The sequence below is a fragment of the Labrus bergylta genome, chromosome 3, assembly GCF_963930695.1.
Source record: "Labrus bergylta chromosome 3, fLabBer1.1, whole genome shotgun sequence".
Classification (NCBI taxonomy): Eukaryota; Metazoa; Chordata; class Actinopteri; order Labriformes; family Labridae; genus Labrus; species Labrus bergylta.
Genome location: NC_089197.1, coordinates 23,187,349 through 23,206,782, shown reverse-complemented (window position 1 = coordinate 23,206,782; position 19,434 = coordinate 23,187,349). Strand labels below are relative to the sequence as shown.

Sequence of the window (19,434 nt, the reverse complement as noted above, 5' to 3'; positions counted from 1 at the left end):
TGTTTGAAATTTAATCAGTTATCTGAAGTTCTTCGATTTTTCTGTAAATTTGCATTAGCTCAGATACCACAGAGTAGGACAAAGATGGGTGATATTCTATTCTAATACATCAACATCCAGTGCAAAAGAAAAATGACACATGAAACTTGTGAAAAACCAGGATTTATTAAAGAAAATTCTCAAGGCATAATGATGTATTCATCCTCAACTAAATTGTCTTAATAGCAACAATATTTAATATACATGATATTTACGAGAAATGTTGTGAGAACCCAGAAGCCATATTCTAAAGGCATAAGAATTGCACAATATGCAAACTTTGTCAGTTACTCGTCATAATTATGGATCTTTCTGCAAAGATATCAAAAATGACAGAACTGTCAGTTGTAAGAGGTTTTGATGTTTATTGATTGTTACAGATGATTGGTGTTTGGGACAACTATTTATTTTAATCTTTGGATGGCACCTCACAAGTTTAATTACAAAAATGCTTTGATCAATGCACTTAAATCAAAGAGTTAAGTTCCCACTGAATTCATAAGAGTGGTGCCTTGCGGTGTGCAGTTAATGATGGGCGGTAACGTTAGCCCAGAGGCGGAAGTAGAGAATATGTGTGCATTTCTAAAGGTCTGTTTTAATAGATTTCCATGCTGTTACAACTTTGGCAGTGATGCAAACCCTTTCAGATGAGTAAATTGCTGAAAAGACCTACAGTAGTTGCTTTGTTTATTTTCAAGCAAAGCGATATCTTTCTCAGCAAAACAGTCTGCTACACTACACTGTATCTGTAAAAAAAAATCTTTTTCAATAAGTACCTGATATCAGAATTTGTTTCCATGAGGGCTTGTAGTTAACAATAGCTCTGCTTTCTTGTCACTGTAGCAAACCAACTTGATTTGCCCTTTGAAGCATTGGGAAAAAAGTGAGGATAAATGTGTCAAAACCTGGTCTCAGCTTTCTACAAATAATCACTTCAAAATGTATGAAAATATACAACTCCAACTCTGATGAATGAGACACATCAACAAGAGCAAAACCAAACTTTTTTTTACTGCAATTAGCAGTAACTTACAACTAATATTTCATGTAACTATGTCTTCTTCACAACACAAACTGTCACATCTCTTTTGTAAAATAAAAAATAATTATAGATAATATTAACATTGAAACCAAGCCAAAAACAAAAAGGTAAACCACCCATGTAAAGATACACTTGATGGTCTCAAAACCATCTTGTATCTCATTTTGTGTTGCTGATAAAATATGTGTCCAAATCATACAGGTTTAACTCATCCCAATGGTTAAGAACTGTAAGTCTTTATTTTTTCACCACCTTCTCCAGATAACCGATGAATCTTCTCAGGTTAACTTTGATGTTGTCGAGCACACACAGCTGCTGAGGGCTGTACTTTCCTCGTCCTTCTTTACGGATCTAACAGGGAACAAAATACATTCTTACTGTACATGAAAAAATGTCATATCTTTTTGGAAAGATGAGCAAGAGTGTTTGAAACAGATCCCGTTATTTTATGTCATATATAATGTAAGCTGTGCCATAAAAAAGAAGGGGAATTCAAACTGCTTAGGTACCTTTGCCTTAAAAACAGGTTGAAGTGCCTTTAATGCAGGTAGTAACTGGATGTTTTTAGCAGCTATTTCTGCCTCGTCTCCATCAGCAAAAACATCCAACAAGGCATCCAGGGCTTCTCCATTCACGACCAGGTCAGCATCTTTCATAGCAACTTGCAGTAAGGCGGTTCCAATCATCTGTAGAGGCAGACATTCTTAGAGGATGGAACACATATTCAAAGAAAAAGATAAGAGAGAACGATCATACCTGAAGGGTTTCAGCAGTGCCCTTCTCTTTGGCTAATGTGCTGCCAGTGATGCCCAGAATTGCGACAGCGTTGACCCTCAAACTAACAACTTCACAGCGTGTGGCTGCTTCACTCAGGCTCATCAGCTGCTGGGGGGTCATGCACTAACAGGAAACAAAATCAACCAGGCAGATATTAAGCTTTCCAAAATAAACATGAAGCAGCATTCAGTGTGAGCTGGCAGTTGATTCAAAAGTTAGACGAGAATAAAAAAGTCTAGCTTGTGTGTCTTCCTCTGTATTCACTCAGACACATTGTCAACAAACATGAAAATGTCCCTCTGCTAATATTACACTAGATAAGTTAAATTGTCATGGGAAGAACTAGTTACAGTTCAAAAACAGTTGTACAGTATAAGCTTATTGAAAGACTAAGGAGAATTCAACACTCATGATGTCATCAGAGTTATCTAACTAAAGATGCTATCGAGTTACATTAAGGGAATTGTAGTTTTTTTTTTGTATGTAACACAAATTATTTTGAGTGCACTGAGTAACTCTTCTAATGTGGTAAATGACCAAAAGAAAGATTGAAGCTCTGGTGTGTTCTGTACCTGGGGGATATTTTTGGAAGCAATCATCTGTAAAAGAGAACGCATGGCACTGATGACGGCCTCTAGAAACTCCTCATCTTTAGGTATCTCTGAAAATTGAAGGTAAAAATGTTCTTAGTTAACAGATGTATAAATGCTGCAGACATATACCTTATCATTCTATCAATACTCTTTCATTATCATTATCTTAACTGTGATTTGTTCTGATAACTACTTTCCTTGAATGTATGTTTATTTAAAAAAAAATATAAAACTTATCAGAGCAATGTTAAATGTGGCATTTGTCTTGTGTTGTGATTTGACACAAACGTCAAACCTTGAGCCCCAAAGACGAGGGTTGACAGATGCTGTGCTGCCTCCTGCAGGGCGGCTGCTCCTCCTAAAGACTCTGCGTCCATGGAGGAGAGGATGCTGTGGAGGCAGGTCAGCGCCCGGGACTGAACGCGCTTCATCCTGAGGGAAAGAGGAAAAGATGGGAAATTAAGATCAAATCCTTCTGAACTTACACCCCCCCCCCAAAAAAAACCATAGATTGTGAACACATTTTGATCAGAGATAAAGGATGAAAGCAAAAGATTACTTTTTTATAAGGCTTCTCCAGGAGGAGTTCTGTTTGCACACATCCACGGCTTCTTTTATAGGAAACCCACTCTTTTTGAGGACCTTAATACAAGAAAGAAAATCAGGTATAACTAAAACTTTAAACCATCAAATGGGGTTGTTTAAGCAAATATGTGAGAGGTCAATCAAACTGTCTAAGTTACTATACAAGTCCAGCCCGTGTTAACAGCTAGGTGGGGCTCACCACATAATCAGAACCACATTTAATGTTTGTAATTAAAGAAAGGTAGAAACACATTCACATGCTTTAGTAAACGTTCCAACACCTCGAGGGACTCCTCCTTTCCTATTAATAGATGCTAAAGAGGATACAAACAGGTATTTGCCTTTTCAGGGATGCTCTGGTTGATTAGGGCTGTGTGAACCTCAGCTGACAAACACAGTGGAGACATTAGATTTGACACTCCGTCGCAAAGGCCATCAGGACCCATGTCGCTTTCATCGCTGCTCGACTCCTCCTCCCACTCATCGTCGGATGGGTCTGAACAGGGAAACAAACACAGAGAATAGATCAGGGAAACATGAAATGTTTAATATTAACAATAAGAAATAAAAAAAATAACAGAGGGTGTTCCAGGAACTCAAATGACTTATGTCATGTATGTTTTGTTATGAAAGCCCTTTTTATATGCAGACAAATACTGGGTGGGGTGTCATAGGAAATAATGTTGATGAAAAGTGCCTGGGGTCAGCACTGCTGTCCATGCCCGCAACACTCACCATCAGAGCAGCACATGTTGACAATGATCTCCAAGGACGTTTGCTGGGCTGTCAGCAAGGCCGTTGCCTCCCTCAGCTCCTCCTTGCCCCTCTGGATACAAACAAGCAGCCATGTGAGTCAACAAGTTACCAAAACGATGACTGTTAGCACCGATGTCACCCAGTCTGAGTTTAGCTGCCTGCCACGGTGGAGAGATTCATTTTACAGATGCACTCAATCATGTTCAGACCTGCCATCTTCGAATTGCAAGGCACACAGAACCTGCTTCACAGGAGGGTCCTTTTAAAAGAAAGATTAGGGTTGAATAAAAGTGGAGCAGTCAGTCTACTGATCACAAATGTGCCTGGTGTTGTCGGTATTGTTTGGCAACATTAAGAGTGAAACATCTACCCTTTGCTGTGTTACTACACTGCCAAAGAAAAACAAAGCTTACTTTTGAATAAACCTCTTGTGTGAGCAGCAATATTAGTGTGTGTTTTGGAATGTCAGCAGTCATTTTAGGGCTCAGTTAATGAGGCAGCTCCCCGTTACTGGGGTCTGGTCTGGGGACTATAAGTGGGTGGAAGCCAAAAGCTGCTCCCCACGTAACCCTGGCCAAGTGTCCCCTGAATCTGACAGTTTTTGATGCTCTGTCAGTCCTGATCGCACTCCAAGATGACTCATGCACCATCCTTTCACCAGGCAAAACTGCACGCCTCCAAAAACCAGAACTTGATCGTTAGCCTGTCAGACACAAAGGCATCCAAAGGGTAACCTTTCTCCAAAGAAAAAAAAAAAAAAGGTAATCACTGTTTACATGCCAATTAATATATCGAAGACTCTGCACTTAGATTACTTGCACTTGGATTGAAGTGACCAATTCTTCTCTAGAGATATCTGGATCGTGTTTCATTTCTCAAGAAATTCTAAGAATTGATCTAAACGTTGACTTCAATGGAAAAGAAAAAAGAAGTGAAAGGCCACACTGCACTGATTTAAAAATGAAATAAAAGTGAAATAAGGGCTCCAATAATGTCTGCTCATTATGCCCTCTGTCGAGCGCTGAATCAGCCAATAGCAGGCCTCCAAAGCTGTCCTGTTGTGGCTGCTTTGAGACCCTGAGTTGATTTATCATTATGATTTCTATTAATTTATCAAGCTTTAATATACAGAAGCTTATTATTATTATTAAGATAGTTAACTCACTTTAAATACAATTATAAACTATCAAACTTTTAATGTCACAGATGTAAAAAATATACCTACTGGATAAATAATGGGGGACCATAATGACTTGTATATATTGCATTCTTATGAAAATACTTCCAAGTTATTTCACATTTGATATTAAAAAAACTTACATTTGTGTGTTTTGTTACTATGATGTGTACCAGACAGTCAGGACATTTGGGATTTAAAACAATAATAATCATAATGAAAATAACAATCATAATGATCTACTGAATGCTCTCTGCTGAACAAACTAATGGAAATATTGTCTGAAATAGCCCTTAAAAATGATCTTTCTCATTCTTATACTGGACTGCTTCTGTCTGTGAAACAGGGTTCATAATCTCTCTGACAAGTATTATTTTACTGTGTTCAAAGGTCAATGTGAATTGCATGAAGAGCTCTGAACCTGTTGCATTCATAAACAGCAGCAGACCAATGTAGCACCATGCAAGAAATACCACTTACAGGCAAGAGGTCAGAGAAGTCGTTATCAGCTCTCGCTGCTTTTCCGTTCCTCTTGTGTTTAGGTGCTTCCTCCTCCTCGTCCATCTCCTCCTCTGCCAGCTCTCCTGCCACCTGCTCTTCTATGTCAGCAGCTGGTGTGTTTTTGTTACGCACATCTTCTGCTCGTCTGAGTTCAGGTATCACTGTACCCGAGTCCAGGTCCAGGCACTGTGACAAGGTGGCCACCACAGCGTTGAGGGTCTGAGCCTGACGAGCAGCAGGCAGACTTCCTTTTATGTTCCACAGAGTCCCTGATGAAACGGTGGGCAGGCAAGGACAAAACAAACAACATTAAATTCAGAGTGCTTACATATTGCTTCATATCTTTAATTAGACAACCTCTGCTTCATAAAGGACCTTTTTTAATGTTGCTTATAACACTTGTTATGTCATTTTCAATTATTTATTTACAAAGAAATGACAAGAGACAAATAGTACCTGCAGCTAAAGTCCTGAAGAGGACATGTGCCATGCCTGGCTGAGATGACAGCAGTGCATTCTCCAGGACTCCAACCACAGCAGTGTTCAAGCTGCAGAGCAGCTCTGGGTTATCCTCAGTCACCGTGTGCAAGCAGTGTGCTGGTCGAACACAAAGAGGAGAACACTTTTAGAAAACACTTCTTTTTTCAAAAAACAAAGATTTAATTTGGTCTGGATTGATACTGCCTTGGTTACTCATAGACAAATCTAGTGTATTTTGAAATCTCTATTTTGAACAAGTCAGTAAAACAATAACTATTATGAAATACATTTCTGTAATCATCAGTATTGTTATGGTTCACAGAGCTGTCAGCTCCATTTCCAAATTGTCATTCATTCAAATGTTATGGCCACACACAAAATGCACGAGTATTAACAGTTCTATCACATGCAGATAGATCACCTATGGTTTCTTCTAATTCCTGATTTTATTTTTCTGCCATCATACTTCATCATTCTCAAGCTGTATAAGTGAACATGCTTTAGTCAAATGAAAATATAAATGCCACTCTCATGTGACTAACTTTATTGGTAGCTAGAGGCAGAGGCCAATTACCCTGAGTGTAAACTAACTTTGTTGTTAAAGTTTCTTTTTGAATAATGCATGGTGTACATACTCTTTTCAACTTGTCAGCCTGTCTACAGTTATTGCTGCTCTTCTTTGAACAATACTGCCACCTGTTGATCTCAGGAATATGGTGACATAACCCTACTACAGGTCATAACCGACAAAAGGAAACTTTAAACGCTGTACACATTAAGATGTCAGTGAGAATCTAAATGTAGGAGCTGTTTGGGGAAAAACCACTTTTATGGAAAAAGGAACTAAACCAGAAGGACTGCAACTCTGACTTTCTTTGTTATGAAACATACATCTTGTCAAGCAAGATGCAGACAACCCTTTATAAAACCTCTATGAAAACTGGTGTGTGTGTGTGTGTGTGTGTGTGTGTGTGTGTGTGTGTGTGTGTGTGTGTGTGTGTGTGTGTGTGTGTGTGTGTGTGTGTGTGTGTATATATAGGACCTACCAGCAGATATGGCCAGTTCAATGTTGTGCGGGTGTTTCTCCATACACTGGACTACGACATCAAGGAGACCAGCTTTGTTGAACACAGACAGAGCATGGCTGCTGCTCTCACTGGAACATAACATGAAAGACGTCAGACAAATGCACACAGAAAGAGATCTTGCATCAACTATTCATACATTCCTGGATGAATATAGTCAAAAGCTGTAAACCTAGGGGAAACAACTGAAAGTGTTGAATTGGCTTACCATAGATTCCACAATAGGTTAACAGCCTCATTAGCTACATCCTCCACTGCATTCTTCTGGTCTGTCGTTGGTGCAGCGGCGCTCTCAAATCCAGCACAGCACTAAAAGACAATAAGGTGCTGTGTTTGAGGTCTACGACAACTTTAAGCTTTAATTTGATGCAAGAATTTGGTGTATTTTTTATGCTATAGAGACAGAGGTTTTCCCAAATAGCAAATGTATGTGCCTTTAAATTAAGCCTGACTTGTGAAAATAGACTGCTGATCAGGAGAATTTGAATTGGTGTGGTGAGCTAAAAGCAGTGGCAGTGTCTCACCTCTCTAAGCAGTGCTGTCAGAGGAGTCATGACGTCGTGCTTCACCATGTCCTCACACACCTCCTGACCGCCACATGCACTCAGATTCCTGTAAGGGGGGGGGGGATAAAGTCCCAGACACACACTCATCATATATTGTCTGGCGAGTTTCACCGCTGGAGATGTTGTTTGTTTTTGTGTGAGTGTGAGAGAGGAAGAGCCTGAAGGAGGACTGTGAGGGACTGTTTTATTTTGATATACTGTACATGGAAGTTGATTTAAGGTCCACTGGAGGACAACAGTCACTTATACTCACTGACTGATCACTGAAGATGATGATGATGATAATGTTTACTGGTGTTAGCTGTAAATTGTTGTCAAATTTCATCTGTACTGAATAAATTCTTCCCAATTTGGAAGGGGTCAGGGATGTTTTGGTTTGGCTGTAGCAAATTAAACATGCAGATGAGATCAGGCTCCCAAATAAATAAACATGAAGAGAATGAAAAATACAATTGTGTACAATCAGTAATACAGTACAACAATAACACATGCCTCAATTATACAAGCTCCTTTTTCCTTTCAGCTAGACCTCTCATTGTATTATGGCGCCCCTTGTAGGGCTAAACAGATAAATACTTCTGTACCCCCATAATGCAGTATTAGCCGTTTTCACATAGGAAAAAATACTAGGGGTCTGGCCAGAGAAACTTCAGGGAAAAGTCTGTGCGAAAAATGTGGCTGTTTGCGTTCACATACAACCTAAAGCCCCTCCGGGTAGCCAAATCTCTGGAGTTTTTCAGGAGATTTTCGTATGTGTGAAAAGGGTTATGGTGTGATCTCCATCAAAGGGGGGAAATAACAAAAACATCCTATATGGAAAAAAAAATTTACTCTGCATCTTAACTCAATCAAAGCTGGTTGTCTAAAAATATACATTAAGACGCAAACATCTTTTAATGTTTTGGCATTAGTAATTCCTAATATAGAAAGTAATGTCAGAATCTCTGCCAAAACTTTCAAGCTGCCTAAACATGAAATCAAAAACGTGTGATAGTTGCACAGGTTGAATTAACCCTAAAAGGAAAGCTTCTTATATATTTATTTTTACAATGATCTACATAATATTATTCCGCTCTATTACCATCAAGGCTGTCTTCTTATTTGCTGCTGTTTGACCACCAGCTGAAAATAATTCAGTCAGTGCCTGCACTCTGGTGATATCCTCGGTCAAAATGTTGGCAGTGAGAAGAACCTCTAAATACTAACAAAGTTTGTCAAATAGGTAACCCATCATTTTATTATTAAAGGGTTAAAAAAAATGGTACACTGCTGTCACAGACAGACCTGTTGCTGACGTGTATCATTCTTGTACATCTTAAACCGAGTCCATTGCAGGAACCATATGTTGTTGCCACAAACTTATTATGGCCAGGGGCCTCATTTCAGAAGAGGATCATATACTAACACAAGTACCAGGACTCAAGATGCTTTGGGGGAAATGATCCAGCTTTGATTCAAACATGCAGCCTATATGTGTTGGTGCAGTCCACACCTCTCTACACTACAGTCTCACCTGAGCGCCCCAGTGGCAGTCTCCCTGACAGCCAGGCTACCGTCCAGCAACATGGGCCCGAGGCGCCTCACAGCATCCCTCTGAAGGAAACCCGGGATAGTCTGACTCTGCTGCACCACCCGAGAGATGCTGGCACATGCAAACTCTCGCACGTCTGCACTGGGACTCTGCAGCTATGGGAATACAGGTAGGCGAGATTAAAATCATGACATCATCACCTTTCCAAACAGAACTGATTCACATTTTGGTGGAGTCCTTAATAATAATAAACATCTCTAGAGCTGCATGTCTAAGGGACAATTCTTAACAACAAAACGATGAGTTACAACAGACATTTATTTTTTTTTTAAATCCTCGTGAGGGGACGAACTACACTCGTGACCATTTTAGTTTAAGCACGAGTATAAAATGTATCTCCCTGTTAAATGTTCATTTTATCTAAATGCCTTTCCACTCTAGAGTAAAACACAACATTTGCCAACGAGTGACCCTACTGATAAAAAATGATTACAGTGTTCATACTTTCTCCAGCAACTCTGCAGCTGGACAACAATCTTCATCGTGCTGTTCCTCCTCGGGGTCTTCCTCCTTCACAGCGTTCACCGGCAGACCGACAGCGTTAAACTGCGGTCGTTTAAACTTCGTGGTTTTACTTTTACCCATCCTAATCCCTTTTTAAAGTGCGAGCTGCGCATATAAAGTGATTTCTCTTTGAATTGATTGACCAAACCTCATACGCTCATTCCGGCTCCAGTCTAGTTGGAGGCCATGTGGAAGATTGCACCCTGCCGTAAAGTGATCGGTCCTATCAGAAAGCACGGAAGCTGTCGCAAAGCCAACAAAGAGCGCACCAACACGAACATCTCAGCATTTCATAAGAAGCCCCCCCCAATAAGCACAGACAGTTGTTTTACTTACAGAGATAAATCGGACACGTTTTCATATTTTAAGTATTTATTAGGTAAATAACTTTAAAAAATAGAAACATTTTGATAAAATACATGCTCAGCATCAGAAATAAACCATATATCAAAGACAGATGAGCTTCTGCAATTGTGAGATCCACCAGCAACACAGTTAAAAGGCCCCTTCAGTTCATTTCTTCCTTCATCCAAACACATCCATCAAGATGACACTGTTTCTCTTGTTGTAGTTTAAACCGGCTCAAGGATGACAGACACGGACTGATCAGTGGCCGACAAAAAAAAAGCAGGTCCATTATCTGACCTCCACATTCAAGCTTTCGGTTACTGGATGTTCGGTCTAGGCTTGAGAATAAGTTTCCCAGTCTGTAAAAAGAAAGATATAAAAAACAAGTGTGAAGAGTTCTACAAAAACAAAAAACACTGACCAGAATTAAAGTCCCAACTTTAGAGAAATGTGTTAACTTACATCATCACAGGACATGTTGTATTCTGCTAAAACTGTCCGACAGCGAGCAGCAATACTGAAGGAGGAGGTCAAAGATGTAAACCAGTAAGATTAAAAACTTCAACATGAAGAAGTCAATTTTTTTTTCAAAGTTTAACAACCCAAATACATCCTGCATGATTCTTCCTTTTTGCTGTCAACGGCTTTGGTTGTGCATGTCAGCTCTGTGCAGCTAAGATTATTTATGTAAGACTAAGCAGAAAAAGGATACATTGATGGTGCCACGACCCGTTTGTGTATCCCAGCAAAAAAGAGAGCTATAAGAGTGATGCAGCTGATGGTAAAGAAGGGATGATTCCATAGTGATGAAAAGAAAGAAACCTGTAGACAACAGGAGAAAAGCAACATTCAGTTACCGTTAAAACTTTCATTTTTGTCTGATTTTATTTTAACAAGCAATAACAACCAAAGGCCAGTTTAATATAACTTTAAAGTCTCAGGGTCCAATGCACATTTAGTTAACAGGAGATCAAGCCTTAAAAGCCACATTTTATAGACACTCTACGTTACCACATCATGAATTCCATCATCTTTATGAGACAGCCCCGTGAAAATCAAGGGTAAGACTTAGCATTTACTAGCATACATGTATATTCTCTAAACAAATCATAATGTTATATAAAATCCAAAATATCTTGGGACTCCACAGATCTTACTTCCAAAATCATTTATTTACAATAAGCCTTTTTTTCCGCTATATTAAAAAGAAAAATCCTGACAAGGGCTTTAAACTAACACTATGGGTAGATACTAGTTAAAAACAAAATATACAAAAGTCTGTACTCTGAATTTAAGCTAAATACTGGATAGGCTGCAGCTACATCTTATCACTCTGAATATACAAACTGTGTTTCAGCTTATCAATAAGTCATTAACAGACTCAATGATGTGACTCTAGTGCAAGATCACATGCATTGCTGGCGGCTATATTACTAAACAATATGTTTATTTTCAGCCAGAAGCGACAAGAGTAAAGATTTCTGTCCACCAATACTTACCTTCTGTGTGTCGGGGTCAATTAACCAGTTCCAAGCACCAGTGGCCGTACACACAGACACCACTATCAGAATCACTGAAACAGGACAGGAGAATAAGACGGAGTTAAAAACATGCAACAGTATTATATTAATATTGGTGATAACATCTGGCAAATCTTTAAATCGTGATTATAACTGACTCAGTGTCTGCAAGTGAGTAGGAGCTATTACTTCAAGGTTTAGACAAACAGAGGGTTTACCTAATACATGAAGTTAACATGTCAGCATCTGCTTTAAGTTAATGCTCAAAATGAATAGTTACTTACTTCTCCACCTGCCTGTAGCAGGTTGCAAACAGGAGACATACTCTGTCAGTCTTCTCTCAAAAGCCTTCAGGTCTGAAACGAAAACAGGCACATTATTAATTAGTTTCATTTAGCCTATAACAATGACAGTATGACCCAAAAGCTTAACTTGTCTAATATGTCAAATGCTCTCTCTCAGCCCTTGTGAGCTCAGGTATAAAGTGAAAGCAGCTGCAGGTTTGTTCCCACATCGTTTCAATGACATAAAAGCAAAGTGGCATGACTGAAATGACTATTATGCCACAGCCTAAACAATATAAAACCTTGAGACTCACAAACAGAATATGTGTTAAGGTTGAATATGCGTTTGAACGACTTGATATCTACTCTAAGTAGAGCTAGCAAAAATGCTAAGGGTCGTCAGCAGACAGCTTGTTTATTGCTCCACCTAAGCTTTGAAATCACATGCTATAGTGGTTGTTTGAATCCTGCTTGATATTGTAGCGGCGAGTCTAACACATATCAGAGGTTAAAAGTGGTAAATAACGCGTATTTTGGTGTTAGCTACCTTCGGCCTGTTCCAAGGAGTTCATGTCTGCTAGTCCCGGCACAGCAGCCTGCGGTTGGCTGTGCTCCTGCTTCCCCTCTCCTGATGGACAGGCTGTACTAACCAATCCACGTTAACTCTTATCTTCAGCCTTTACATGATTGGGTGTAAAAAAAAGAAAGGGGGCGGTACAAATAGCTCCGCCCCCTAGCGCCTGGGCCAATAATTAGTCCGGACCATTGACTGTAAAAATCCATGAAGGCAGTTTCCCCAAGTGTTAAGATCCTTTTGCATTTCAAAACGTCAGTTCCTGTAATTATAATCTTCGTATGCAACACTTACAGTCCTTACAATGTATTTTCCATGACACAACACTTATTTTATTAAAATAAAAAAGAGGCAATGCAACGCTCATTGAACATATTTATCTTTATTGTGGATACATTTATTTAGGATTATCTGATACAGATTGATTATAACCATAGGCTATTTACTTAAATGAATCACATGAATATTTAATATGTCAAATAATGGTTAGTAATTTTAAAGGGATACTTCACCCCTTTGCATTAAGCATTGCATCAGTAGTAAACTGGTAGTATTTTGCATCCAGCCCTCATTTTTCCCCCCGAGACTGGAAAGTTCTGTATTTCTGAGTCTGAAAAGGAGCTTCCAGTGACTCAAATATCGTCATATTGCGTCACTGGAAGCTGTTGCGGTTAGCGGTGTGAAACTACAACGCTAGTTCCTCATATTTTCGACCACTGAAGCTACAGACCAATCACAGATCAGTGGGTGGGAACTCACTCCCAGAATCGAAACGTCCGCCATATTGCTTGGAAGCTATGCTAACAGGCTCTATGGAGAAAGCTGATAATGGCGAAAAAATATAAATATAGAGACGGCTATATATATATAATATAAGACCGGCCTGTCGGCAGCAACCGTCTCGCGGCTATATTGCTGGCCACCGCCGGCCACTGCCAGCTCAGCAGCCGAGACATAAGGCTTGCCTGTCGGCGGTGGAGAGGACGAGGAGCCCGGGCCGGCTCGAGCTGGGGCCGACTGGTAGTCTCGGTGCTCTCACTGTCTGTATGGACACAGACATAGAGTCTGTTTTCTGCCAGGAATTTCCATCAATCAATCAATTGAATAAATTCTGGAAGAAATCTCGGACTTTGTTGAGGAAATGGCCTTACGTGTTGAAGTAAATATGTCTGTAAATGTTTTTATTACTATATTTCTACTGCTATATTGTATATTTTGGAGAAACTGTAACAATCAAATTTCCCTCTGGGATTAATAAAGTATTTCTGATTCTGATTCTGAAATCGAGGACCTTAGTGGGAGTGGCCTGCGGTGCTGTGCATTCTGGGATTTGATGTCTTTCATCCACATGAGCCAAAAAGACACTTTCTGCCTTTTCTCGGCCAAGAAGGCACCAACTTCAAAATTTATTTCACAATTCTACTACATATATGACCCAATGTCAATACAGATTCATGTTTCAACAGGTGAAGTATCCCTTTAAGGTAATGGTTCATTAAACAACATTATGTAATAGTTCATAAAAATGTTAGTTAAAATTACATTTTTATCATTGCACGTCACTAACAATATTAAACTTAAGACTGATTTGTGTCTGTCGAACATGAACAAAATAAACTTGATTTTTTTTTTTTTGTAATTTGTTGTCTGCCAAGCTGTGATAGAGATTCTCATTACATACTTTTATACCTTCCTGGCTTGACTACTGCAATTCCCTTTTCACCTGCCTCAAGAAGTCCTCCCTCAACAGTTTACAAATGATTCAAAATGCAGCTGCAACATTGTTAATTAGGTCCAGCAAGTCCAATCGTATTACAGCCATCTTATTTTCTCTAACTTGGAATCCAGTGAAAGTCAGACTACATTTTGAAATCCTTGTTCTTTGTTCATCTTGGACTCTGATTAAAACGTTCTTGCTTACCTCCCAACTCTTAATCTGCAAACAAAATGGATTCTATTATTGAAATGGCATGATACATGTTGGGAGGTGTTTATTTGTATGTCTCTACTCATTATCAGAGATTATTTTCAGAGTGTGTAGGATGCCTTTTTGTTAGCAGGCTGCAGTCTGTTCAGCAGTTTTATGTTGAACTTTTGCTGAAGAATTGGCTCAATCTCGTCATCTGTTATGTCTCTCATGTTAAAGATATCAACACCTTTCTCAGGTTTGAAGGTGACCTCACTGTACGTCCAACCAACAAGGACTCTGAATCCTGTTGGAGTTTGCAAAGAGCATATGGATTTATTGGTGAACAATGAATCAGGGTTTGTCTGGAGACTGTTGTTGGCCTCAAAGAAAGTATCTATGTCCCGAGGCACCAGTTCAAAGCCATAGATCAGATGCACATCCTTCTTGTTTACCAGATTTGATTTAGCAAAGGCCGGATTGAGAACCTCTGGCTTTCTAGCAGTCTTCTCTAGCACCCAAAAGTCCCCCTTTTCTTTAAGACAAAACACACCCGGTGGTTGAGGTTGGTCCTTCCCAGAAACAAGCTCCAGGGGCTCCCATATTTGGGAAGACACCCCAAAGCTTACATCTGCTAAATACCTCTTTCCCATGATAGTGACAATGTGGATGAGATGAGATTCAATCGTCTGAAAGTCATTGAGGACACTGCTGAAAACTCTGGAGCCACAGGTGAAAGTTTCATAGCCCATTTCTCTCAGCACCCAGCCAAACAGGAAGTTGTTCTCCATGCACCAACCCCCACGGTCGTTCCTCACTATCTTTTCAAAGATAACCTCCAGGTCCAAGACGATCCTCTCACCACAGTGAATGTTGAGGTTTTCAAATGGCACCGACATGGTGTGTTGTTTGTGGATCAACTTCAGAGTTGCAAGATCTGGCTTTTCAAATGAGCCATGGAAACCGATTCTTTTGAAGTATTCCTCCAAATTCATCTTGCCTATAAAATAAAACATTTTGCATAAATGTATAGTTCCATCTACATGTTAATCAGCAGATGTCCAATATGTTGACACTTTACATACTTAAAGCTTAAGATACAATTTCTCAAATTAAACATTCAAATTGTTTAACTTTACCTTGTCTTGAGTAGATAATGTATTTTGAGGAGGCAGTAACTTGTCAAGCCAAAGTCTCAGCAGGAATAGTTATGCAAGCTCATCCAAGGTAACTCAGAACAAAGGAGGTGTGCTTTTTCAGGAAATAAAAGCAGACGGGAGCCCACTGGTTAATCAGTACTAGATGTACTTCTTTTCTGTGGCACAAAGTACAGGGAACAGAAGATGAGAAACTAAACATATTTAATACATCACACATATTCTCTTGTTAGTTTATTGTGATCTTTTCAGAGGTCAAATGTTGACAGATTTCTGTATTGATTCTGGTCTCTGTTTCAGCCCAAAAATAGTTTGATTGTTTGCTTGATTTACAAAAAAAAGCCTGCAACTTTTTGCTGAATGTTTTATTGTAACACAGTTTTTTTTTTTTTTTTAACAGGCACACACAATCTTTGAAAAGGACAAAAGAGATGAACGAGTTACAGTAATGGATAGTTAGGACTATAAAACACTGTGAATCACAAGATGTGAAATTATGTATCATCAGCTTCTCTGATAAGCTAAGAAGAAAAACATCAGACAACATTTTCTTTTTCTGAATTCATATCAATGGATATTAAGGCATCACAGAGGAAAATAAGGGGACTAAATGTAGGTTACAGGACAATTGTGAGAAGAGCCAACAAAGACACTGTAATTAATCATTTAGGATGCAACTCCCTTGCATGGACATATAAAGTACTAGCAAAATTTGGCTTACATACAACCATAATTGACACATTTGCAGCTCTGTACGATAAACCAACCGCCAAAATCAAGATTAATGGCGATTTAACCAACTCATTCGTTCTGGAAAGGGGAACAAGACAAGGTTGCTGTGCATTGCCACTCCTCTTCGCCATAGAACCCCTGAGCCGGTGGATTAGGCAGAGGTCTGACATCATAGGGGTACCAATGTCATCTGGGGAGCAAAAATTAGCTCTTTTTTTCTTTTGATTTATTGATAACTTTAACTCAACCCACACAGACACTTCCACTATTAATGGAAATGCTGAAGGAATATGGTTTATTTTCTGGATACAAAATTAACATTAATAAAACCCAGGTATTAACACTCAATTATGACCCTCCAATTGAGCTTAGGAATTTATATAAATGGAAATGGGAAGCAGATTACATCAAATATTTGGGAGTCGCTTTGCCGAGGGACTTTTCCAAAATATTTGATATTAATTATGTTCCTTTAAACTCAAGGCTAAAGTCAGACATACAAAGATGGAATGTTATTCCTTTTTTGAGCTTAAGTTCTAGGATTAATTTGGTCAGGATCAATGTTCTTCCATGAATGCTCTACCTTTTTCAGTGCCTACCAGTCAAAATACCTCCTAAACAGTTTTCAGAATGGGACAGGTTAATATCAAGATATATATGGCAAGGGAAAAGGGCCAGGATTAAATACAAGACCCTTCAATTAAGAAAAGAATTGTCAGTATGATTCCCAATGTAGGGGTCTATAAGCCTAACCCTACTGAGCCTCGTAGAGGAGGCTCTAAGGGGGAACCTTTCTCCTGTGACAGGTGAAAAGGGCCCTTATGAGCGATGGCAGCAGCAAAAGAAAAAAAGTGTAACCCGAACGAACCTCTTAAAAGTCTAACAGGTTTCTACCGATTTTACAGTTGTATCACTGTAAGGAGCGATGTCTAGCAACTCACCCGTCCCCGGGCTCAAAGAGAGGTAGAGAAGGGACAGAGAAACGCAACAAGTGGTGGGTCCAAAGGAATAAGATCCATTAGGTCACAGAAGGTGCTGGTGAAGATCTCCTGAAGGCTCGGAGCTTCTCCTTGTAGCTTGATTCTCGCCCGGCGTTGAATGCGCCTTTTCCCCGCTTGCCTACCGGCTTTCCTCCACGTCAGCCGCCATATCTGCTCCATCAGCATCTCCGGAAGTTTGATGATATTGACGGTGTAGCCTCTGCTCGACAGGTCTGCTGTTGCCTCCTCTATGGTGTCGTAGATTTTGGTGCCGTCCTTATATATTACCCGCAGCCTGGCTGGGAAGAGGGTCTGGAATTGAACTTGGTTTTCTTTCAGTACCTTGCAGACCTCTGCGTATTCTCTTCGCCTTTTGAGGATTATAGGTGGATAGTCGTGATCCAGATTCATTTGTTTATCTTGCTAGGTGAACCCCATCCCTTGCCAGGCCTTGCGGAGCAGTGTCTCCTTCGTTTTGAAGCTTAAAAACTTTGCTATGATGGAGCGTGGCGTGGGCGTCATCTGGCGGCAGTGGCCCCGCTGAACGGTGTGCTCTTTCCCTCCAAGTCCGTTAGCTTGTCCTCTAGCCACCTGTGTAGCGTTAGCATCTCCGTCAGGACTTCTTATTCTGGTGTTCACTTTCAGAATTTCTTCTTCAATTTTCTCTAGTTGTTCTTTTCTCTCTTGTCAAAACTCTTTCAATTCTTGCAGAATCAGCTCCAAGTCGGCCATTTCTCCAACCGCAGCTTACTTAGCTTACACTGAGCTGGTGGCAGGCCAAGGCCCCAGTCTTCCCACACCTGGTGAAGGTGATGGAGGGGAGACTGTGTATTGTGGCAACATCTTTTCCTTCCGAGAGAATCTTCTCAAAAACAGGGCAGATACTTACAGAAAGAAGGAATCGCATCAGCCCATCCAAGCTGAGGCATCTAATTTTTCGCAAGGCCAACCTGCACTGAGGACATTCATAATGTTTTATTAAAGAGTTCTGGTTCTGTTCTGTGGACTTGTTTGCAGCTTTTTGTATTTCTTTTGTATTTGCATTTGTGTATTTGTGCAATTAAAAAGTTTGATTAAAATATTAAACAAGAGTAAGAATGCTTTTGTAACAGAATAAATGCACACAAAAGGGTTTTCAACACACAAACCATTCATTTTTGCAAAGTTGAGGCTACAAAAGATCCTAAATTAAGAGACCTTTGGGAGTCGAAAGAGCCAAAAGAGCAGAACTTCCCATCACTAGTCGGGAGCTCTTTCCCTATTCGGCCATCATGACGGTGTTCCAACCAGAAGTCCTGACTCTCACCTTTTGACCATAGACTGTAAATATAATAGATTTTGACAGACTCATGTCTGCGTCTTCCTCAGTGATTCTGTAATGAATCTTTTCTGCCTAGAGCTGTCCACTAATCAGACGTGACACAAACATCAGTACAAATAAATTGTGTTTTTATTACAATAAATAAACTCAGTTCTAAAAATGCATTCAAATGTTGCTAAGATGGTAACTTACTTAAAAAAAAATCAAAATGTAACATCCAAAAACATTTTAGTTATGAAAATCATGCTTATCTTTCATCCTTCCATAAAATGTGTTTGGCAGCCATTTTTAAAAGATCTTTGAAATGCACTTAGCAAGGCCACAGGCCGAAACCATTTCATGTCATTTTAAAACTCTAGTTCTATTTAAAGATGAAATTAACTCAATAGAGTGACATGTATAGCACAAGAGATAAGAACCCCATGTAGGCTACAATGCCCACTACAGTGGTCTCAGGAAGAGGTTTCTCAGCGGTTTACTGTTACGTTCATGTGCTCCGAGATGTGGAAGTGAACATTTAACATTTCCCGACTTTTAATCAAGGTTGAATGCGAACATATTCTAAAATATTACTTTAAGCAAACGTACCTGACTTGTTTTGATGGTTAAATACCTACTGAAGTTAAAAGAATAAGTAGCCTAGGCTACTCTAGGTCCCTTTATGTCGACAACAACTAATGTACTCAATACTCAAGTTCACGTGCAATATGTGAATTAACAAAGAGTTTCTTACCGTTAAACAAAACACTTTTCGCCCGCTATGTTGATAAATATAACCCAGCCTTTCCCCCAGTTTCAGAGTTGTTGTTTCGATTTGAACAGGCGTTAACGTGATTCGTTTTTCAGAAATCCGTGAACGCACCGTACGTCCTGCAGTAGACTCCTCCCACATGTTGGAGTCGGAGGGTTGTGTCCA

General features: G+C 39.7%; 3 protein-coding genes across 4 annotated transcripts; all 3 read right to left on the bottom strand.

Annotated features, from left to right (window-relative positions):
- Window positions 1–146: 146 nt before the first annotated feature.
- Window positions 147–9,917, bottom strand: heatr3 (HEAT repeat containing 3). The gene is made up of 15 exons (XM_020626047.3): window positions 9,637–9,917; window positions 9,115–9,287; window positions 7,560–7,647; window positions 7,244–7,344; window positions 6,997–7,106; window positions 5,927–6,067; window positions 5,450–5,739; window positions 3,772–3,862; window positions 3,378–3,532; window positions 3,011–3,093; window positions 2,747–2,883; window positions 2,431–2,519; window positions 1,838–1,981; window positions 1,591–1,767; window positions 147–1,432 (listed from the first exon to the last, which is right to left on the bottom strand). Exons 1-15 carry the CDS (start codon window positions 9,775–9,777, stop codon window positions 1,319–1,321), a joined length of 2,034 nt encoding a protein of 677 aa, XP_020481703.2. The 5' UTR covers window positions 9,778–9,917; the 3' UTR covers window positions 147–1,318.
- Window positions 9,918–10,050: 133 nt separating this feature from the next.
- Window positions 10,051–12,528, bottom strand: cnep1r1 (CTD nuclear envelope phosphatase 1 regulatory subunit 1). The gene is made up of 6 exons (XM_020625892.3): window positions 12,396–12,528; window positions 11,849–11,920; window positions 11,544–11,617; window positions 10,757–10,866; window positions 10,507–10,561; window positions 10,051–10,403 (listed from the first exon to the last, which is right to left on the bottom strand). The coding sequence occupies exons 1-6, from the start codon at window positions 12,418–12,420 to the stop codon at window positions 10,362–10,364; spliced, it is 378 nt and encodes a 125-aa protein (XP_020481548.1). The 5' UTR covers window positions 12,421–12,528; the 3' UTR covers window positions 10,051–10,361.
- Window positions 12,529–12,784: 256 nt separating this feature from the next.
- On the bottom strand, window positions 12,785–19,386 carry LOC110005940 (arylamine N-acetyltransferase, pineal gland isozyme NAT-10). 2 transcript variants are annotated; one of them, XM_020661212.3, is made up of 3 exons: window positions 19,252–19,386; window positions 15,468–15,643; window positions 12,785–15,328 (listed from the first exon to the last, which is right to left on the bottom strand). In XM_020661212.3, exon 3 carries the CDS (start codon window positions 15,321–15,323, stop codon window positions 14,451–14,453), a length of 873 nt encoding a protein of 290 aa, XP_020516868.1. In that variant the 5' UTR covers window positions 15,324–15,328; window positions 15,468–15,643; window positions 19,252–19,386; the 3' UTR covers window positions 12,785–14,450. The 2 variants fall into 2 exon arrangements, with proteins under 2 accessions (XP_020516868.1, XP_020516874.1); XM_020661218.3 differs by having other exon boundaries at window positions 15,468–15,579; window positions 19,252–19,382.
- Between the last annotated feature and the right edge of the window lie 48 nt (window positions 19,387–19,434).